The 24,527-nt window shown below is 34.8% G+C and overlaps 2 protein-coding genes across 3 annotated transcripts in view; one reads left to right on the forward strand and one right to left on the reverse strand.

Moving 5' to 3' along the window:
• LOC150104143 (WD repeat-containing protein 55) overlaps window positions 1-2,884 on the forward strand; it is a 164,406-nt gene extending 161,522 nt beyond the window's left edge. For both annotated transcript variants that reach the window (XM_090396779.1, XM_090396778.1), the window contains exon 8: window positions 2,584-2,884. In XM_090396779.1, coding sequence (XP_090252905.1) covers window positions 2,584-2,848 — 265 coding nt within the window. In that variant the 3' untranslated portion in view covers window positions 2,849-2,884. The remainder of the gene's footprint in view (window positions 1-2,583) is intronic.
• A 7,251-nt stretch (window positions 2,885-10,135) lies between these two features.
• The window catches only part of Cyfip (Cytoplasmic FMR1-interacting protein Sra-1), a 452,821-nt gene continuing 438,429 nt past the window's right edge, over window positions 10,136-24,527 (reverse strand). The window contains exons 25-26 of the mRNA XM_090396405.1: window positions 23,651-23,798; window positions 10,136-11,150 (exon numbers count right to left, since the gene is read on the reverse strand). Coding sequence (XP_090252531.1) covers window positions 10,941-11,150; window positions 23,651-23,798 — 358 coding nt within the window. The 3' untranslated portion in view covers window positions 10,136-10,940. The remainder of the gene's footprint in view (window positions 11,151-23,650; window positions 23,799-24,527) is intronic.

Genomic DNA, 24,527 nt, shown 5'->3' on the forward strand with positions numbered 1-24,527 from the left:
ACACCCCTTGAGGATACATGGCAAGTTGTGTATCAACTGACCTTTTCCTTCTGATTTCAAATTTAAGTCATTCAGATGCAATGTCACATCAACAAGGAAAGCAAGATCATGCTGACAACCATCGTTAATAAGTTCTGGATAGGCTTTCATTTTTGTAAAATTTTGATTATAAAGTCAATCTTTTTAATATGTTCCCTTTTGCTTAACCAACTTCTCAGTAGTAAATTATATCATCATACTCAAATTTCAAATCCCCAAGAAATTTTTATATTGGTAATGATTTAGTGTGACTTTATAAAATTGATTTGCAACAACTACTTTTCTAATATATAAATTTTATAGCTTTTGCTGATGTATTATGCAGTAATAGAAAGATATTCTCCAGCTTGTAAGTTTGATGTTTCAAGTTGGGATTTTATTTTGATAATTAATCCTACATTTTTTTCTTACCCTTCGCTAGTGTGCCATCATTATTTATGCCTTGAAGTTTAACAAACTTAAGTTTGTATTTAGCATATTAATGTTTTCAAATCATCAAGTATTCATGACCTATAGTAGTAGTACCTTTCGTAGCATGTAGTCTAAGAAATTCCTCTGTTACACAAATATCCACTTGAACAAAGATTGCCATTGATCTATATCAGAAATATTGATATCTTCATCTAAGACAAGAGAGAAATATTCACATTTTGACAAAAGTTCTGTTACTAAATTTTCCATGTTGGCAGCAACCTCATCACTCTTTCCTAATTACAATTCTAGAGGATTAACTTATATTTTCAACATTAGTTTTTCTTTTTGGACACAATAAAGTCTTTGATATGTAGAAGGAAGCGGATGGGTGCGAGAACAGAATGTTGTGAAGCCCTAGCATTATTTACATTATTAGAAGATAAGGAACTATTACCATCATATGTCATGTGCATCCAGTCAGAAAGCTGTCAACCCAACTGCAGTAAGTTGTGGCCCTTTATGCCAACAGCTTAATAGGCCTTTATGCCATGCCAGACCTAGTGAAAGCTTAAAAGCTTTTGGGATATGAGCACAACTACTTGAGATTCACAAAATTTTTCCATGGTATTTGTTTAGAGAGGGGTGACTAACACTGCTTGGAAAAAAGTCAACAGACACCATAGTGTGAGGAACAAACAGCCATGGTGCCCACCTTAATAAGATGTAGGACCTCCTTTCGCTGTGATGACTGCAGCAATCTTACAGGACATACTTTCCACAAGTGTATAATAGTGATCAATGGGAATTTTGGACTATTCTTCCTGTAAGCACATAACAAATAACAGTCTGGGATTTCATTATGGGAAAGACATCCCTTGACCTCACCAAACACTCTAGTTCATCCCACAGATGTTGAAAAGGATTGAGATTAAAGATCTATGGAGGCCTGTCAACTTAAAACAGAGGGAAGGAAATGATAGCAAAACAGGTTTGATGCCAGAAAAGACTCAGAGTGACCAACATTGAAGTGGATTGATACAGTCAGTGCTGCCTTAAAAGAACAAACCTTTGATCATTTGTTTTATTTCTACTCTCAGATTCAAGTTTGAACAAGATGCAAGTTTATACTGCCACAAACACGTATTCTGGTAGCTTGGTATTTTGTTGATTTCTCTTTTGTTCCATTAAATATTATATTCATCTGGTTTCCCCTCACACCAGCCTTGCATTTTAGTATGCTTTTTCTGTGTTCAGTTTTGCTATCTTCACTGAATTCTAATTATTTGCCTAGACACTTGTGTAGGAGGATTTGTATCATCGGCATAGATTAAAACAGGTAGCATAATATCCCTTATGAACATTAGGTTACAATAGTGGGATCAGTGCACAGTCTTGCCTTACTCCTGTTTTACATCAAATCATATTATATTCTAGTGCATCACTCTATATCAAGTTCCATTTATGCCATACAAATTTCATGTTTTTAATAGATCATCCTCCCCTGGTACCTTATATACTCGAGACCAACAAAACTTAAAATAGAGATCCTTATATTTGTTGTATGATAAAAATATGCTCATGCCTAAATCAAATTTGTTCTTTACCAATTTTTATTACTCTTTTTCTCAAATGGATAAATCTTTCTTGAAACATTCACTAAAGAAATTGCTCTAATCTCCCCCCCCCCCCTTTTTTTTTTTTAATTGGTACAATGAGAACTCTAGCTCAGTCATCTGCAATTTGACCTTAGGATCAAACCTTCTGTATTACATAATGTAGCCATTTAAAAACTTTATAACCACTATTCCAAGTTGAATAAGTCAGCTCCAGCTGTCTTTTTTTCACATTTCAGGTTTCTGATATTTTCCTTCTGTGCTTACTATATGAAACAAGTTTCTGCTCAGAAAATGAGAGGGAGTTGAAAATGCACTGCAAGCTCTGTTCGATCGACATAACTATAATCCTCCTTTACATATCCCACATGGTAATTATACTACTGTGGCAGATCAGAAATGTTCAGTCAATAATTTTAGAGTTGAAAGTAAGATGTGCATTTCCTGATTTAACGAAGTATTAACAGATCAGCATGAACTGAGATCTCCTACAGGTTATTCTATTATTTATTTTCAGGGCTGTACATATTCTTCCAAACCGGTTTCTGGATGTTGTTGGTAATCATGATGAATTTCCAGTTGAAAACATGACTTTATCCCATGATAGTTCATTACTTAGTAGTTGTTCCCATGATCATAAAATTAAATTCTGGAATGTGTCTTATCTAGAAGAGATAGAAGAAGATCCTAATGCAAAACCTAGCAAAAGGAATAAAAGAAAAAGTAAAACATTAGCATCTGCAAAATCTGCAGATTTTTTTTCTGATTTAGCTGAATTATAAATTTTCAGATATGTAAAATAAATTGATAAGAATCTGTGTGTGTTTGATTTTATTTAAGAAAAATTCAAAAATTCTACTTTTCTTATAGAAAAGCAGAATTCTTTCACTTAAAGTTGGCTCATGTTTCTTTACAAATTCACTTATTCTTAGAATACTTTATGAATACATTATATATATATATATATATATATATATATATATATGAATTAAAAATGATCTAGTGCTTCTCTTATGTGTGAGTGTGTATGGGAGAGGAAATACAGTTGGCTTTCATTGCACCAAACTCATAGGGCCACAGGAACAGTCTATAATAACAGTCACACTGTACTATAGATTAATATGCCACTGAAAATACACTGTGGAAGTCCCGAATGGAAACCTCCTTCATTCTCTGGGTCACGCTGCGTTGGATGTCCTCAATGTCACTGAAGTGCTCCCCTTTCAAGGCACACTTTATCTTTGGAAAACAAATCTGGCAAATAGGGGTCTGGGGAGGTTTGATCACATAGATCAACTTCAAAGCCGGAACCTGCTTCACAGGCAGCAAGCACACAGTGCACGGGTGCATTGTCATGTGACTTCTTTCCTGACAATCGCATGTGGACATACAGATGTTGCATTACTTCTAAATAATACTGACCGTTCACTGTGATGCCCTCAGGAACAAATTCACGGTGGATCATTCCATCAGTGGCAAAAAACAATGAGCATTGTCTCGACACGTGATTTTTGCAACTTGACTTTCTTCTCGGGAGAAGACATTCCATGCTCTGGCGTTTCGTTTCTAGATCAAACTGAAACACCCACTTTCCACCACTGACAATTCTTTGCAGACATTATGATCATGATCAACTGCATGGATGAAATGTTGACAACATGATACTTAATCCACTTTATTGTAAGTTTTTTTTATGATTAAACTCGTGCACTATGTGTTAATTTATTTTAGACATTTAAAAACCAAAACAGTATTATCACACAGGAATTTTGCCATGTGAAGTCATTGATCAAAATTTGTTAAGCAATACTTAAAACAGTCATAGAAACAGGTGTATAAATTTTAATTCATTCAACAGAGTCACGAGACACTTGTTGGTTTTGCTGTGGAAAACTTATTGGGATGCAAATAATTTTATATCTTGAATATCCTATAACAATGTTTAGTTAATTGCATATTTTTTCTTCTTTAATATACTTCTTGCAGTAACTGAAATGATGAAGCTGAGTTTGTATGTTTAAGCACAATGGTGCAGGTCTTTTCTAATTAGTAATAACACCTACGTCATTATATTTCAATGAAAACTAAATTGAGGCCTGTTATATTAACATTCCTTTGGCTGTATACACTCTGGGGACATTTGTCATCAGAATGATATGAATCGGGTATTTTGGAAAAGGGAGTCCCACCAGAACACCTGAGCTTGGTGGCGGAGGATTGTGACCATTGGAAGTCGCTCTTGCAGCTGCTACCCTCACAATCCAATTAGGAAAGGTGGGCCTTGAAGATGGATTTTGAAAAGTGCCTTCAACTGGTATACATATATAGTTTTGGATTCAGTGGTCCAACAGCTTGGGATGAAATTTGCATTGTTCAGAAATTTTCCTTAAATAATGTTGCAATAGCATCTACAATATACAATATGATATATTGCTTGGTTTCACAATTTAAGAAATATATCCAAAAATCTTGCACTTCAGTCAGTAGTCTATCTTCCAGCCACTGAAACTAAATGATGTGATTATATCATGTCAACAAGCCACATGCCTCTATATGCAGTTGTGAAGATTTCTTGCAATGTCCTTATGTTTTGAATCACAGGGACATTGCAGTATTAGTTGTAAAAAATATGGTAGTAATATTATTTTTACACCAGTCTTAAACAAAAATATTATTCTTTAGAGCACTGTTTAATCACTTAGTTTTCTGTGTTTCTTGGCTGAGGTGGACTAGCAGGATTTTTCATCCTACAATCTGACAGACACAGCAGATAGGACTTAACCCTATTAGAGAATTAATTTCTATGAGCACAAGTTACTCAGCTGTGCAAGGTCATTGAACCTAACACATTATTGACAGGAGTTTAAATGATAGTCTGTTACCAATGTCAAAAGTGGACAAACTACCGCTTTTGGATTCTCCACATGCAGCTGAAGGTTTAGAGTTGATTCTAGTAATATACAGGGTGTTCGGGATAAATTTGACAGTTTCGTAAGGAAAAAGAAAATCTTCTTTGTATCTATTAAATTTAATGAATTGACAAAAAAACATTACAGGCAGAGTTAATTACAATACTATCAACAAGATTTACTCAAAATAACCACCATTAGCATCGATCACAGCTTCAATTCTGCTTCGGAACCTCGAACAAGCTGATGCTACAGTCTCCCTGGGAAGGGCCGCAAAAACTGTTTTAATTTTATCCATTAACTGGGCTTTTGTATTACTGGAAGTGCGATTGGTGTCTTTTTCAACTGCGCCCCATACAAAATAATCCATGGGGTTAAGGTCTGGGGTGTTTGGAGGCCAAACATTTGGACTGGTGAAGTCGTAGAAATTTTCAGACAACCATTTTTGACTTTTCCCAGAGGTGTGGCAAGGGGCCGAATCCTGCTGCCATACATACCGCCTACCATTGGCTACCCTTGTTATCCAGGGCTTGACTACAGTTAGCAACTCCACGAACAAAGCCCGAATTCCAATGCCAGGGTTCTTCAACACCTGTTCCTGCAGATTTGCGAGGAATTCTGCTGTACGAACGCAATCAGATCGTCTGCTAGGGATCTTTCTTCTTGCTACATCCTCGTAGTCACCATTGCAAGTCTCTAGTTCATGCCTGATTGTTTTTACTGTATTCAGGGAGCATTGGGCAGCAGTCGTAATATCCTTATTTTGATGGCGGGCACGAATCATCATGATACAAGTTATTCTCTTCCATGATTCAGGTGGGTTCCAGCTATCTATCCTTTCTGACATCTTGTATATGAATGAAGAAGGGTCCAAACTTTTAAATGAAGAGAAGTGTGTGTTAATACATGTAACTTACGGAAAAATATAATTAATTATAAATATGTCAAATTTATCCCGAACACCCTGTATATATCTGCATAGCATAGCAATATGTTAGGCAAGCAGGTATAATACACACGTGCAGGTATGTTTCGTTCTAAAAAAATGGTGTTGCAATATTTATTTTAATAAATATTGCAACACCACCTGCTATATGTATAGTATTTGTTTACATATAGCATATGCAAGTAAATACAGTATTAGTAGTCGCTTACCACATATTTGTTCTTTCAAATTTTATCATCATGTTCATAGACCCCCATCCTAGTTAATAAAACTGTTGCATGTTTAAGAAAACAGAGGTGCATACTTTTTTTTTTTTTTTTAATTTCAGTATACATATGTAAATTTAGATCAAAATCTACAGTATAAAAAAATTGAGTATAAACTGTACAAAATCATTCATTACATAGAATATTTAGTATATATATATATATATATACACATACAGGCCAACAGTGAGCTATGGGTTTCTCAATATTTCCCTACAACTGATTGCTAAATTAAAAAATAAAAAATTATATAATGCATTCATAAGTCATGTTTTTGACATTACATCACTCTACACTTAACTCTCAATTGCATGATTTCAATTTTACACAATAGCAAAAAAAATATGCTTGGATTGTACTAAAAAACTATGCAATTGCCCTATATGCCCATTGCATATGTTGTCACACCAGTTATCATTCACCTATTACAAAACATCAAGGTATCAGTCTGCCAGGTACGTGTGTGTAATATTTAGATTTAATAATTAAGCTGTAAAGTAATAACTTATTCTGTACAGTGTGGATTTAAATGATCTATTATTATAATCATATAACTGGCCCACTAGTTAATGTAAGTACTACTATATTATTTATTTTATTTATTAACATAAATTGTTTGAAAATAACATAAGGAGACATTTCATATATTGCTATATAAACTGTTTAAATAAAAGTATTTGTTCTATAATTCTTTATATATATCGAACTAGTTCTGCTGATCCACAGAGACTCAAGTGACAATATATATATATATATATATGTGTGTGTGTGTGTGTATTTTATCCAGTGGAACATACTCAGGTGGCTGGAGAGAAATTTATTTTAAAAATACATAAATATTTAATTGAATGTTATGGAACCTACCCTCTCATTTTTTATATAAATGCTAGGCTCAGTTGACATGGTATTTTTGCAAAACTAATCTGTGTAAACTGAGGGTTAGGTGTAGTCAAGTATAGATGAAATCATTAATGTCTTTTTATCCTCCAAAAGGGAGCTGGCAGAGTGAGTCCTTTAGCCTTAACTTATAGAAATCAGTAAGTCTCCATCCTTCCATCACTGATACTTTTAAAGTCATCAGGATGAGAGTATGGCAGAAAACTGCCACTGTCTCGTAACCCTAAATCAGCATCTCAAACAGCGAGAGTTCTACACATGACTTTAAGTAGAAGGATTAAATTTCTACATTTCCAGAAGGGAGAAACCCAACTTGCCTATCCAAAAAATCAGCTGACCCGAGAAATGGCAAAAAAAAAAAAAAAAAAGGATCTAGAAAAAAGTTCCTCTAGTCGGTGACTAGAATTAAACCTATAACAGTCTTTCTTTCTTTAGGTGGTTTAACATTATGGAAGAACTACAAACAGCCTTATATGATAAACTATAATATTAAAAATGGAATGTCCAGCACTTGTGTATAATATTCATAAAATTAGTTGCCATATAAAAAAAATATATACTATTATTTGAATCCTGATGCTGAAGTGAGAACCATCTGTTAAATTTTTTGCTGCTCTCATCACTCTACAGTCCTCATTTTATTAAATCAAATGTTTGTATTAAAAATAATTTCTGTCACTTAGTTTGTTACCAATCTACTAATAAAATACTGGTAACTTTTAAGCTTTGCATTTACATAACACTATCTGTAAAATAATGCTTTGAACCTGAATAAAATTCTGAATTTGATATTAGTATTTTTTTAATTAAAAAAAATACCATGTTGATGAATATTTTCAAGCTGTTAGACGTGGATTTCTGTTTATTAATACTGAGCAACAGCATAACAGTTAACTCTTATTGTTGTTTATACTTTAATAGCACCACTAGCTTTGCCTTTATAGCAGGGAATTTCAATGCACAAAAACATAGAGAGGAGAAATACATTAATTGTCATTACCACAAAAAATTATTTACCGTTGTTCAAAGTTGTTCTATGCATGTTGGAATTGTTGAGCTCAAGCACATTACTGAATGAACTATAGCTGAACAAAAGTGATAGATTACAGCTGAGGTTTATTCAGTCAAGGTAGATTCTAACATGTTACATTTAGTCATGACATTGTAGAGATTCAATTTACTCCATATACAAGGATATTACTGCATTTGTAAATAACATACAGACCTAGCAACGGTGGGAAATGCTCTTTCTCTGGTGCTTGCCGGTATCTGTATGGAAGCATTTGAAGAAATACCTATCTTCTACAACAGTGTCTCCCAAACTTTCAGTATCCACATACCCCTTTTCAAATTTTAGTAAGAGCAGCATTCCCCCCTCCTCCATTCAGACGAAGGAAATCTGGGAGTAGTAATAATAATGCGGAGTATTTAAATAGGTTGTCAGTATGGACAAAAGATGACAAGTGTCCGTTTAATGTGGAAAAATGTCAAGTTATGCGTTTTGGGATAAGCTGTGTTTCACATCGATGGGACTGTGCTCCATGAAATAGATGAGGCTAGAGATTTGGTAGTAGACAGTTGAAGTTTAGAAGGTATACTGCCAAGGTAGCTGCTCATAGCGATATCTGATTACAGCGATAAGGAAGTTGTCATTCCTCGTTATAAGGCCCGGATAGCCCCCACATATCTATATTACTCAGGTCTGGTCACCCGAGTTTCTTGGGGGATGAGGAAGAGAATGACCAACGTGGTGGTGGTGGTGGCCTGTGAGGATAGACTGACAGTTTGTGGGTTTGCAAAAGCTAGTTGATAGGCTAAAAAGAGAGGATGCAATAGAGACATTTAAGTTATTTAAAGGGTATTATAGGATTAGTGCAGGGGAAATCGTTTTCAGCATTTGGCTAGAGGAGGGCAGAACAAGAGATCATCCCTGGAAGTTGAGCAAGAGTGTAGTTAGTAAGGGTGTGAGGACTAAATTTTCACTTGGAGAGTGGTGATGAATGGAATGGGTTGCCAAGGTCAGTTGTGAGTGCTTCTGTTAATGAATTCTAGAGTATTCACATAATATCTGTTGTGTCAAACTCACCCCCCCCAGCTTTTTTTTTATATAAAGAAAATGGACTTATGGTCAAAATGACCTTCAGGATTTTTAAAATCATCTGACTAACTCAACATCTCAATTAGAGAGCAATGCCCCCCCCCCCCCCCCCCCCAAGACAGACTAAAATCACAATTATCACATGTTCGGTACCATTGTTAGAGTCTCCAAAGCTATATCAACTTTGCTGTCTCATTAATCAAAGAACTAAGATTTCCTGCCACCATATTCCAGAAGAATGGCATTATAACAAATGTCACTAACAAACTATTCTTGTGCTCCCTAAATGTTTGCTATAGCAAGAGCTGACTGTACCAGACTGTTTCATTCTCAAGCACACCACAAAATTGATAATTGTGAGATAAAAAGGATATCTCCCTAGAATAGAATTCTTATCTCTCATATCAACTCCACTACAACTAAATTTCATACCTTGAACAAAATTATTACAATCCTTGCTTTGATCCACAAGATCAAAACATACCTAGGTACAAAACACAATTGTACCCAAGTAAATTACTACCTTTGGCATGATTTCAGTGTCCTACATTTATTGGGGAAAAATTAAAAAAGTTTTTTTAAAAAATACAAAACATGTATTACAAGAGATGCCTCTGCTGTGGTTGGACTTGTACTATCTTATACAGATCCAAACAGTGGCCAACCCACAAGGCTGAAAGAAAGATATTGGAGTCTACAGAAATTGTGCTCAACCTTAACCAATGGAATGTAAACCTTTGTTGTATCATATTAGGTGGTTACTCAGCTATGTTTCATCTCACGTATAAGCAAGACATTGTGCTTGAGCTCAACAGTCTTCACATGAAAAGAGCAGTTTGGAATAACAGCAATCACTTCTTATTCTAATGATAGTTACTGTATTTGTAGTGCTTATATCTCTATTTCACTGAATCTCTTCATGCATTTGTACTCAAGAAAGACTGCTATATATATATATATATATATATATATATATATATATATATATATATATATATATATATAAAACAGTTAATCTTAGTATGGTTTCTTTTCCTTTCATATATAAACACAAATCCAAACACAAACATAATAGTACAAAAACGGTCTCTGATTACAAAAAATACTAGGATACACAACATAACAAAAGGACAGCTTCAAATATACAGGTTATATAAAATGAAATGCAAATATACCTCGGACAAAATATTTTCCATTTCAGAATGAAGAATTCTTCAAAAGAAGAATAATGAAATATCTACAATATGATCAGCAAGTGGAAAAACACTTTGTCGCCCAGTATATTACATGCAGATATAGTTCATACAATGGATAAATTTTAAAAAATTCAGATAATTCTTCAGATATATAAATATTTTATATACTTACAGATTAAAATCAATTATTATATAACAGCAGCTGACTTGACAATCTCAATATGAAATTTATTAAAAATAAAAAAAAGTCTAAAAAGTATTTTCTCTAGTAGAGCATGCTTTTACCAGAGAAAAATATTCTTGATATTTTGTTATATATAGAATAAGTCAGAATCTTGAAATTATTTACATTTCTTTAAAAGAAAAATAACTGAAACAGATTACCTACTTTTTTAAATTATTTTCTATGATTAATAAATAATAAGTATATATTTATTTATTGAATAACAATAGTGAATTGTTTATTTGCATTGGTAACCTTGAAAAAATTTTATGATTGCATTTTTTCCATTTTGTTGGCTTTCTTGTACCCTGAAATTGTCTCTAGCTTTAATAGCAATTATTATTTTGGAACACCTTCGGGTCTCATATAAATTGTAGCACCTCCTTGCCCAGCAGCCAGAGACTGATGTATTGGAGGCTGAAAACAACGTACATGTTCCACAGGAAGGTTGTCAGTATCACTAGTCTTTAAGTATTTATTAAGAATTGCAAATATTTGGCTATTTAGCACCTGGAATCTTCTTATGCGATCAACCATTTTCTTCAATGGCTGAAAAAAAAAAAAAGAAAAAAGAGAGAGAATTACAATAATGCTACCTGTACACATTATAAAAATGCACGTTTAAATTTATGTATATGTATTTATATATAAAGTCAATTTTTACAATATCAAATTCTTGAGAAATTAGTATTATTTTACAGCATCTCCATAGAGTCCAGAGACTCATCATGGGAGACCCAAATCAACCATCATACACACAAATCCTATCATACCTCTCCTTGATTCCATTCACTGTCAGGGAACTCAATCAATTTTGGCACTGTTCCACTCACTCACCACTCTCCATGCAAAATATCTGGTCCACACATTGATCGCATCCTATTTTAAATCATCATGAACCAATTTGAAGTATCACTATCCTTGAATGGAGCCAATTTCAAATATAGTCATACAGGCTAATTTTAAAATTTGAGACTGTACAATAAGAGACTTATTTGGACATAATTTCATAGAAGGTTCTTCTTAAATGGAAGAAGCACTTTTTCAGATCATTAGAGAGAAACACTGGGAAAGTATATAAGATAAATATCATGAAGGTGCCAAAATATATAATTTTGTGATTCTCCAAAAATGGAGATACAGTCAAGGTAGCATACAAACTAAACAATATTCAGAATCTAGAGTAATTATTTTGAAAACTTAAATGAGAGTTATGCCATCATGAGTACATTTCAGTAGTACTGAAAGTAAGAATAAGCAGTCAGAAATCTGAAATGTAGAAAGGCAGCTAGCGTAGTGATATTTAACTAGAGATATAAAATTTTATGGTAGCTATGCTGCCTCATTCAAAAGGCTGAATACCAGATATTTGGAACAGGACTGTCCATCTATAAGGATTCCAGTTATGATTTATGCAAGCATATGTGAAAAGAGACTAAGAAAAATGGTGAAAAAGAAATTTGCTCTTCAACCAGCTTGATTTGTGCCAACTATGCATTGGAGATCCAGAATTTTATTATAAGACAATTGAATTTCAGGGGTTGAATCATCAACATCATGGATGTATTTCCAAGATTTCTCGACCAACTTGTTTCTTGATTTCATCCCTCAGCTAAATGTCCTCTAGGTCTTTTACAGTCTCCTGGGATACAGTTTATTATCTCTATCATTCCAACACTGCTCAAATCTAGCGGTGTAGCCTGCCCATTTTCATTTTAGGATTTTCACACAGATGATGTCTTCCATCCACTCTTATCATTCCTCTTATCTGCATATTCCATTTCTTATTTCTTTTTGCAATTCCCATCACGCATGTCTCCATGCTTCTCTGAGTGGTTTCCAGCCTTTGATTCTCTCTCTCTCTCTCTCTGGGTAAGGCTCAAAGCCTCCGATTCATAGGTAAGAACTGGTAGGATGCACTAGTTAAAGACTTTTCTTTAGATGTAAGGGCAGAGTGCTCCTAAAAGATATAGTTTTTACCAAATGCATTCCATGCCAGTTTTACACGTCTCTCCATTCCTTTCTGGATTCTGAGCTCATTTGTAATCTTTTGACCTAGGTAGATGCAGTCATTCACATCTTCAAGCATTACATTCTCAACATATATACAGGGTGTTCGGGATAAATTTGACAGTTTCGTAAGGAAAAAGAAAATCTTCTTTGTATCTATTAAATTTAATGAATTGACAAAAAAAATTACAGGCAGAGTTAATTACAATACTATCAACAAGATTTACTCAAAATAACCACCATTAGCATCGATCACAGCTTCAATTCTGCTTCGGAACCTCGAACGAGCTGATGCTACAGTCTCCCTGGGAAGGGCCGCAAAAACTGTTTTAATTTTATCCATTAACTGGGCTTTTGTATTACTGGAAGTGCGATTGGTGTCTTTTTCAACTGCGCCCCATACAAAATAATCCATGGGGTTAAGGTCTGGGGAGTTTGGAGGCCAAACATTTGGACTGGTGAAGTCGTAGAAATTTTCAGACAACCATTTTTGACTTTTCCCAGAGGTGTGGCAAGGGGCCGAATCCTGCTGCCATACATACGGCCTACCATTGGCTACCCTTGTTATCCAGGGCTTGACTACAGTTAGCAACTCCACGAACAAAGCCCGAATTCCAATGCCAGGGTTCTTCAACACCTGTTCCTGCAGATTTGCGAGGAATTCTGCTGTACGAACGCAATCAGATCGTCTGCTAGGGATCTTTCTTCTTGCTACATCCTCGTAGTCACCATTGCAAGTCTCTAGTTCATGCCTGATTGTTTTTACTGTATTCAGGGAGCATTGGGCAGCAGTCGTAATATCCTTATTTTGATGGCGGGCACGAATCATCATGATACAAGTTATTCTCTTCCATGATTCAGGTGGGTTCCAGCTATCCATCCTTTCTGACATCTTGTATATGAATGAAGAAGGGTCCAAACTTTTAAATGAAGAGAAGTGTGTGTTAATACATGTAACTTACGGGAAAATATAATTAATTATAAATATGTCAAATTTATCCCGAACACCCTGTATATATATATATATATATATATATATATATATATATATATATATATATATATATATATATATATATATATATATATATATATATGATTTATCTGTGAAGTTGTTGAACGTTACTTTAGTCTTCTTCAAGTTCATCATTCAGTCTCGCCTTTACTTTTTCTGTGCTAGTTCCTGAATCATGTTTTATAATTCAAGTGGCATACTGGGCAAAAATAACAATATCACCAGCAAAATGAAGATGAGCAGGGTGGTCTCTGTTAATTTTAATTCCTTCCCTTCCCAATTCATTGCTTCAAAAATACTCTGAAGAGCTGCATTAAAAAGCTCTAGTGATGTGCTGTCACCTTGGCATACTCCATTTCCAATTTTGACAGGCTTTTGTGTCTAAAGCTGTTGAATGTTGCTGTTGTGTTCTCATAGATCACCATTATCAATCTCCTGATATGTACCCCTAAGGGGTGTTCAAGTTACTATGACAGTGTAAAAATAATCATAATTAAAATTCTGAATATTTTTATGAATTGTTTATTTTAAAATGTTTATTAGTTTTGTTTTCATAACATGCATTGTCGACACTTGCAATGTGCCCATTATGGAAATTGTTTTGTCAAAAGTGATATGTAAAGAAGTCAAAAAATTGATGTACTTACCAGATTTGATATTTGTATTACTTAAAAGAATTTTATTGTAATTTAAAATTATCAAAGATTGTGTTTTATGAAGACTCTCTTGTCGCTAACGGAGACAACGTGTCAGCCATTATTTATACCTAACTTCTTGCTTACCAGTTTCATGGAGTGCACATGCTTGCTGAGAAGTTTGATGAGTGATTGGTAGCTGACAAGAAAGCGTTGGGTATCAGAGTAACGGCTGTACGCAAGAGAACGTTCGGAAGGAATTTAGAACACAAGCCAGCAGATATTTAGGTTCGGAGGAACTTAAGTTTTTTTTTTTTTTTTTTATGTGACAGTCGGAGGAAAATTAATAGTATATTCCAAAAAAGGAATCGTGGAACTATTAAGTTTAAAGTGGAATAAGTATTGATAAATAAAAGGGAAATATTGCTATAGGCATTTTAAAAGGAATATTGGAGGAAATGCTAATTGGAAGATTTATAGGAGATTCCGAAAAGGAAATCGTAGAACTGTAAGAGTTAAGACTGTCAATAAGCATTTAGTGAATAAAAGAAGAATATGCTATTTATGTTCTAAAGGAATGTTTGAGAAAACTCTGATTAGGAAGTTTCATCTGTATTAAGGACGCCTGATCTAACTATTATTTCTACTAAAAAGAGACAGAATTAAGTTTGGAAGAATTAATGTGTGTTACATAAGTGATGAAAACGGATCCTGTAAAAATGAAGAATAGAGTCATATCTCGGAAAAGGGCCTTGACAGAGAGAGAAACTGGCTATGAACATTTTGTCATTGTGAAAACAGTGTTTAGTCTAGTCTTAAGTGTAAGTTTATTTTTAAAAGGCCTTGGATCCAATTACTTTGTAGTTAGTTATGTAATATTTGTTTGAAGTGTATATATATTGTTTTTGTTTTATTAAATGTGTTTATTTTGGTTTTGAGCCAGTGATTATTTGGATTCTGAAAGAAAGAGTTAAGATCATTGCACCAATTGGAGTGAACCCTTGTGCATATAATAACATATAGGTACCCTCGGAATTAAAAAAATAATTGTTAGAAACAGAGATCATCTCTATGGTAGGATTAATATTAGGATAATATCTACGAATATCCTTATCTATATAAAAATCCACCAATTATTAACAACAGCACTACATGATTAAGTTTACATTATTATTAATCCACTATCAACAATTTTCCTTAGATATGACAATATTCCAATATTGTCATATCCAAACATTTCATGCTTCTAAGGCACTTCTGACTGAATCAATCCACCTAGATCTTGGTCTTTCTCTGGGCCTCTTTCCTGCCATCTTGGCATCAAACACTTGTTTTGGTAATCTTTCCTCGCCCATTCTATTTAATTGGCCATACCACCTTACATTAACCCTGCTGACACATTCTTGAATGCTAATAATGTCAAGGTCCTTTCTAATATCTTCATTTTTAATATGCTTCTGCCATTGATGCAATTGGTTCACTCCCCTAATTCTAATGTGGTTGTCACCTACAGAGCAAGACTTCAGGGAGTTAATGACTGCCAATGTTCTTATGGAATCAAATGCTTTCTTGTGTTCTACGAATGACAATGAAATACAGAGTGGAAGTCTGGATTTGTTGCATCTCTCTCTCTCTCTATTAGTTCTCATAGTGCTGAAACCATTTCTGAAGCCTGCTTGCTCATGTGGTTCAGTAAACAAAAGCACTTTCTTCAATTCAAACAGTGCAACAACACTCCTGTGACCACTTTTGTTAGTTTACAGGTTCACTCTCCTAATTCTTAGGGGAGTGAACCTGTTAATAGCTGGGTAAGTTCTGCCTCTACCTCTGGACTAGCAGTTTTTAAGATGTCTGCAGCAATATCTTCTCTTGGGGATTTTCTTCAGTCCATTTTCTTGATAGAATAGATAAATTCCTCTTGTAGGACTGGTGGTGCTTTTTCCTTGGGTATGATTTCTATTTTGGTAACTTCACCATCATTATTTTTAACAGCTATCCTTTCATTTCCCAGTTGTTGCTGGGTGCTATGGTTATTGTCAGTTGTTTTCTGAATAAGCTCAATTGTATTTTCTTATGTCCTCTGTAATACACTTCTGTATATTCTTGCTAAGTTCAGCATCCTCTACTTCAAATGATAATTTTCTTCGTTGAGCTTCATATTTTTTTTCATTTCTTCATGAGTATTTTGGTCTTTTCTAAAAACTTTTTTTTATAGTTTAAGTTTCTCCTCCTATCTTTGTGGCCACTTCAAAAGTTTGTGTGCTCTGGATACCAGAGATTTTATGATGCCATATTTTTGAGATGGATGATGAGCAGATGAATTGTGGATGTAACAACCTGAAAAAGTTGGTTTTCGATAGAAGTGGAGATGGAAGAACCATTTTGTTTTTGTTGGATGTGTATATCAAGAAAGGAGATACTCTGTGACGATTCTTTTTCTAGTGTGAATTCATCAAATTCACACTAGAATTCATCTGCTCAATATCCATCTCAAAAATATGACATAAAATCTCTTGTATCCAGAGCACACAACTATTGTTCCTCTGAAGTGTCTTTAAAACAAGAATTGGAAATTATTAAAGATACAGCCTTATTAAATGGATACAATCCAAAAACAACTCAAAAAAATCATCAGCTACTTCCCTGCACATCAACCCAGACAAGATGTCCATAGAACTCCTATACCATATATCAAAGGCATCTATGAACGTCTATCAAAAATTATGAAGAAATACAAACTCGCTGCTACCTATAAACCAATCAACCAGATCCACAATTTGCTATAAACATGAGTATTTATATAAACAAAGTGGTGAAGCCTTACGTCACAGATCCAATCTTAACCATAATGACTGTCTCACTATCCCAAAGGTCTGAAAAATTATCCTCAATTGTATAAAATAAATTAGATATATTTTAATTTTAATTTACAGCTGAATATTTTAGTACACTACTGTACGCATAGAGAGATTCCAATGTAAGCATGCACACTAACTGTTCCTTTGAATGTAATAACTGTACTGATGATGTCTTAAGATGCTTCAAATGAAATATCTACATATTATTAAATTTAATTACTGTGGTATACATATGGATTTTAGTTAGTTCAGATAGATTGGACTGGAGAGCTGTTGTTTATGGTAGCATCAGCCTGCCTTATAAATGATGAGGATGATGATAAACTGACATTATTACTTTCAAATTAATCTGCTATTTGCGAGATTCTAAGACCCTACCAACTGTATTAACACGTTCGCTGCCACGCTACTCGGGCATAGTTTGTTCCTGTACACCAAGCAATTTCACTTCTTCAAGGTCAGTACGGGTAATTTCATTGTCGGCAGTAAGCGTCATATGAGTATATTCGGAGCTGGCTTGTGAGGCTCATATACCAACTACGAGTATACATACTCGTAGTTGGCAGCGAACATGTTAATCTGGCTAGATCATCTTCCTATTGGCTTTTTTCCTGCCACCCTGACATTTATACACCTGTTTAGATAATCCTCTTTTCTACCATTCTGTGTAAGAAGCCATACAATCTTAGATTAGTTTTGCTCATACATTCTTGAATGCCAATAGTTTTGCTTATTTTCATGTTTCCTTCTTAATATGATTCTATCCTTGTGGTCATCTGTTCACTCCCCTAATATTTCTGAGACTCCTAACTGTGGTTTCTAGTCTTTGATCATGATTTTTACTATGGTTTGGACAACTGTTTTGTCCAAACCATATGTTAAAATACATTTGAAAGTCTTGCATTCTGCTAATTTATTAATTTCACAAATGTCTTTTTTCCATATGATTCAACTGGCTTCTCACATCGTACCAGTTTTGCTTATTTGATTACCTATTTCTAAATGTAATTCATCATCTTCACTAAAAATTTTGCCTAAACAGCTGAACCATTTTATGTGGTCTATACATTTCCAATGAGAATGTAGTTCATCTTGTTTTCCATCTGTCTGTTTTCATATTTTTCTTCCTTTTATTTTTACTGATTTTCACACCAAATTCATTGTAGCAGTTATGTGATTTAGATAAAATTTTTTTGGAAGACTTGCAGTGAGTTTATTCAAGAGTATAAACATCTGTACAAAGGAAAGAGGTTGTTTAAGGATCAAAACCAGATAACTTGGAAACAAAATCCTCTATACAGCCAGGCTTAAATCACAATTATGATATTACAACTTTATCAAATTTCATGCCAGATGAGGTATCTCCCATATTTATAAGGCCCCTGCTGTCTTCATCAGGGAAAGAAGGCAAATAGTGAAAACCACCTAATGAAACAGCCACAACTTCAAAAGTGAAGAGATACACCATTAATGTGGAGTCAGAGTTTAGGGTTTTTCTTCAAAGGTCTCATTAAGTTTCAAATTAATCCTATTTGTCTTGTCAGATTCTAAGTTGCTACTAACTGTATCAATCTAGCTAGATTATCTTTCTATTGACCACGGTATCTCCTTTCTTGATATACAAGAAAAGAGATACCTTGCCACCCTGACATTTATATACCTGTTTAATCCTTTTCTCTACCATTATGTGTAAGTAATCATACAATCTTAGATCACTTTTGACAGCCATGGCTGTCATCTCTATCTGCTTGTAGAATTTTTCTTGCCAAATGAAACAGCCAGAGTTCATGGTGAAATTACACCTTAGATCTTATCCAAGTTGCATTTCCTCCCAATATCTCAGCCTAGTTTCATTTCACCCTGAACTCGGCTATTTCGTTTGGAAAGGAAAATTATACAAACAAATAGAAGGTTCTCCACCCCTGACCATCTTCTTTATGGAGACCGTTGAAGAAAAACCCTTAAATTCTGCACCACATAAACCCACTGTCTGGCTATGCATCATCATCATCGAATTCCTGCCATGTACCCTCAAGGGGTGTACAGGATATGATAGTACTACATGAAAAAAATTACATCATTACTAACTTCCTATCTACAATTTTCCTCCAAATCAGTCTGTTACTTGTCAAGATTCCAACATTATCAGATCTTATATTTCTATCATCTAAGGTGCTTTGTACCGTATCAATCCACCTATATCTTGGTCTTCCTCTGGGTCATTTTGCTGCTAACCTGGCAGAGAACACTTGTATTGCTAATCTTTCTTCGCCCATTCTGTTTAAGTGACCATACCACTGAGATCAGCTCTGCTAACGCATTCCTGGATGTTGACAATGTCAAGTTTTTTCCTAATATCCTCGTTTTTAATATGATATTGCCATTGATGCCATCCGTTCATGCCTGTAATTTTTCTCAGGACTCTCATATCTGCAGTCTCTAGTCTTAGGTCAAGTGTTTTACTTCTGACCCAGCTCTCAGATCCATAAGTTAAAACTGGTTTGAACACTGTCTTGTATACAGCTAATTTAGTGTTCCAACTAATTTCTCTCTTATTCCATATGAATTTATTCAATTGACTTCCTACCATACCAGCTTTACTGATTCCGTTGTCTATTTCTATATTTAATTTACCATCTTCAGTAAAAATCGTGCCTAAGTAGCTGAAATGTTTCACTTGTTCCACAGGTTCTCCATTCACAACACAGTTGACATTTTCAATGATTCTGCCTATTTTCATTGTCTTTGTCTTTTTATTGCTGACCTTCATGCCATATCTATTACAACAGCTATTCAATTTAGTCAGAGAATCTTGCAGACTTGTAGCGGATTTATTTAGAAGTATAATATCATCCGCATAAAGCAAAGAGATGACATTAACATCTCCAATTTTGATATCATGTTTAATACCACTTTCCTTCATAATGTGATATCCATATAGATAATTAATAACAGAGGGGATAATGTACATCCTTGTCTCACACCAGATTTAACATTAAACCATCTCCCTGTACTTCCTTCAATTCTAACTGCTGACTTACAACTCAAATAAAGACTAAGTATTGCTTGATATAATGTCCCATTGACACCATATAACTGTAGCATATTGAATAGCTTCTCTCTTGGCACCTTGTCATATGCCTTTTCCAAATCGTCCAAACTTAAATACAGATCTCTGTTATATTCCCATGCTTTCTCGACTATTTGTCGTAAAGTGAAGATCTGATCCTGAGAGCCTCTATTTGGCCTGAATCCAGCTTGTTCTTCACCAAGCTTTTCTTCCACAATTCTTCTCAACCGTTTCTCAAGTATACTTGCATAGATCTTGCAAGGAACACTCAGTAGGGAAATACCTCTGTAATTCTCACATTCAGTTTTATTGCCCTTTTTATATATGGGTACTATGAGAGCTCTACTCCAATTATATCGGGAATTCATCCCTCTGTCCAGGCTTTCTGAACTATGCAGTGCAGCCACTGTAAGACTCTTATACCACCATACTTTATGTGGTATATTTAGTATGTGGATAAAACTTATCCACATACTAAAGGCTATGTGGAGGTCTCCTCTCAGTTATACAGCTTTGACCCTATGCTTTGTAGACAATGTGTTCTCCATTTGGTTACATGGCATTGATACTCTCAACATTTTCTTAACACATCTAAACAATCAACAGCCCAGGATCCAGTTTAACTTAGAAAAAGAACAACAGTTTCCCCCTTCCTAGACACTTTGATTACATGCCAGCTTGATGGATCCCTGGCATTCTAAGTCTATAGAAAACACACACATTCACCAGCAGTCACACCACTTCCTCTTCCCAACTATATGAGATTATAAAAACTCTATAAAACAGGGCAAAATTAATCAGTTTCAATAGTGCCCTAACTACTGAACTTGACCACATTCTCAACATTTTCTTGGCTAATAGCGCCAGCCCCTACAAAATATTAAACCCTGCAACCTCACCCCCCTCCCCTTTCAGAGCAGAGATTAACAAAAATCCTAAAGAAATACAACCTTACAGCTACCTACAGAACACACAAAAAACTGCCAACTCTAATCCTGTCCACCAAAGACTAGCCACCATTCCCTAGACCTACTTGCAGTTGCAAACTGTCCTACTACAGTCAAACTAGCCAGCCAGTACCAGAATTTCTGAATACATGGATCACATCCATTTCCACCATTACAGCCACTCTGGAATTGCTGACCATGCTTTAACACACTACAGGATACGCCAGAAGGCCACTCTATTACACTGCAGCAAAAAATACAAATATGAAAGGCTACTCATGGAATATCCCTTACCCCTGAAAAAACTTTCCAAACCTCAACAAATTTGGGAAGTACTCATCCTCACATCTTCAGTCCAGCAGCCAACAACAACACCTAATTTAGCCCATTATGGAGTGCCATTTAGGATTTAGGTCCAACTTTGGTTGCCTTTCTTCAGGCTCATTTACCCAGTTTTAGTGCCTGCATGCACATATCATTGTTTTGTGATTCCTAATGATGGCAATGTAATATTACCAAAATATAGGAATTATTAATTAAAGTTATCATAATTAATACTCATTATATGTTGTAATTTCCTGAAAAATAACAGTAATGTATAGCCAATGTATAAGCTTTTCCACCAGAAGTACATTGCCATCCTTTTCCTCCTCTTTGGTCATTCACTGAATCTCATAATGGATTGCTTACGATTGATTTACATAAGCAATCACATTACCATCCAAGCCCAACAGTATGGTGTGCTCAAAACACATACAGAGAGCTAATGCTGTTTGGTTAAATGACTGATCCTGATGACCCTTTTGAATCTGAGCTCAGATATCTTTGCAACACTTTTTTTTTTAGCCTATGACTACATCCCTTATAAAACAGATAAAATACTTCATCTCCCCCCCCATCCTTCTTACAACCAGCACACAAGATCATGGGAAAACCACTTCCATTCTCTTATATTGAGGCTACACTGGAAAAGATAGCTATGTTCTCCACAAATATAATCTCCGTGCCACCTTCAAACTATCCAAGCTGGCTACCTTTATCCATTCTCTTAGATCATCTTCTTCCTCTTGCACATCCCAGTGTAAAGTTCCTTGTGTATGTGCCTACAATTTAGCTTACTTTGGACAGACTTGGAGATCTGTTAACATCCACATTGAAGAACACAAAAATTACATTGGAATCATCTGTATGGTAAGAAGAGACTGGTGGACCACGCTCTGGATATTCCTTCACACAGTATTAAATGGAAGAAGAAGATAGCTTTTGCTGCTCAAAAGCATTATACATCTGAGACCATTTTTAGAATCAGGATCAGCTATAAAGCTCCCCCCCCTCCCCAACTATCAAAATAGGGCTGCATTTATTTGCAAAGATCTGGGAGATAAGTCATTCTGAGACCAAATTAGCCCACCTTTATCTAGTCCATGAAGGGTGCCTTGTTAAGACAATCATCTAGTTGAGGCTGCATGCTTGTCACAGTTGTAATTGGTACTCTGAATAAGCTGGTAGAAAACCAGTGAAATATTATGAGTTCAGTAAATTAATTATATATATTTTTTCACTTGGTATTATTTAAAGCAGCATTTCCCAAACTATGTTCATTTTCTATAGACCACTGGTGTTCTATAGAAAATGAATAAGTGTTCCGTGAAAAATTATCAGAATTAATATGAGCCTGGAATGGTTTTAAATGCTGCGACAAGTTCAAACATGTTTGAAAATCAGGTGCTCCTCACTTTGCATGTGGATTGTGCTATTAAGGCCAGTGTGCACTGGCCTTGACCCAGCCACTGGCTGACAGCTGTCTGCAGTTGTCTACACCTCCGAGCCTGAGTGAAGTACAGAGGTATCTATTCTAGAAAACGTGTGGTCACTAGCAAGGTCAATGCGATGCACTATGGCCAGGCACACCTGTAGTGTGCTCTGTCGCGTTTTTGCAATGCGATACAGCCTACTGCACACTAAGCTTTACATTGAATATGAGACCGATGACACTCGACTCTAACCAAGGTGTTCTGTTAAAATTTCAGGATTTGTGAAGTGTTCCATCATAGGAAAAGTTTGAGAAACCCTTATTTAAAGCATGAAGCACTTTTATGAATAACTACTGACACTTAACCTATCAGTATGTAATTACAAAAACTGTTTAGCTTTAGTAACTAACCACAGTGTACTGAATACATAGCAGCTAAAGCCTATGGTTTAAACTGCTAATCCATTACAGATATGTTCTATACTGTCAAAATAATGACACTTGTAGCAAAATATATATCCAATCGAGGTATTCCATGTAAGAGCTTTATTAAAAATTCTAATTTTATATAACTGACAAGGTTTACACAGAATATGATAAAGGTGAAATCTACAAGTTGTGAAAGCAGTATAAAATCATGCTGAGAATGAACAGAAATAAACTAATATAATACATTTGGGTGCTACTGTATTCTTTCATTGAAACTTATAAGTAGAAAATGAGTGCATGATTAACAATGGGTACAGAGCAAGTATACTTACAATTCCTTTTACTATTTCATCTTTGCCATCTACTCTCTGGACCCTCAAAATATGATAACAGAAATCTAAAGCTTCAAATCTTCTTTGTTGTCCCAATAAAACGATCATTGCACAGCCTGCCCAATTAAGGCCTTCACCAAATAACTGCCTATAGAATAAAACATTTATATCTTCTATAATACAAAAATTCAATAAACTTTGATTTATGCAACATCTATGTTTAAAATGAATCTCAATATATTAAAGCAGGTCTAGCCAACCTGTAGCTTACATATAATTTTTTGTTATAAATGTAGCCCTTTTGTTTCTTTGGCAACTTCAACAACTTATAGATTTCCAGTGTAATATTACATTAAATTTTTTTCAGCAATATATAATAAAACCGAATTTTAGAGAAAAAAAAAATTACAGTAGAATATTATTATATGGGCATCTCCAAAGGCTCATTGTGGAAGGCCCACACTAACCATTACTCACACAGTGCCTTTTATGCTTCTTCTTAAAGTCATTCACTGACTAAGCATTTTGACTGCCTTCGACAATCTATTTCATTCCTTTATCATCCTCCAAGCAAAAAATCTAGTCCTTACATCTTTGCTACACAACTTCCAGAGGTGATGACCCTTGTTCTTACTCATTCAATCATGTACTGGAAAATTTCTTTCATAATTATTTCATAAAATCCCTCTAGTAATGCTTATATTTCTATCATATCCCTTTATTTCAGCCTATTGCCTAAACTTTGTAACCCACAAACCAGTCACCATTATGGTCACTTAACTTGCCTCTGAATCCTCTCCACCATTTCTCCACCTCCAAGAAATCCAGGTGACCAAATCTATGCATGGTCCAGATATGAGTCATATAACTTCTATAT

Source organism: Typopeltis vanoorti, chromosome 8 (genome assembly GCF_054136105.1).
Source record: "Typopeltis vanoorti isolate ZY-2024b chromosome 8, IOZ_Tvanoo_1.0, whole genome shotgun sequence".
In the NCBI taxonomy this organism is placed as follows: Eukaryota; Metazoa; Arthropoda; class Arachnida; order Uropygi; family Thelyphonidae; genus Typopeltis; species Typopeltis vanoorti.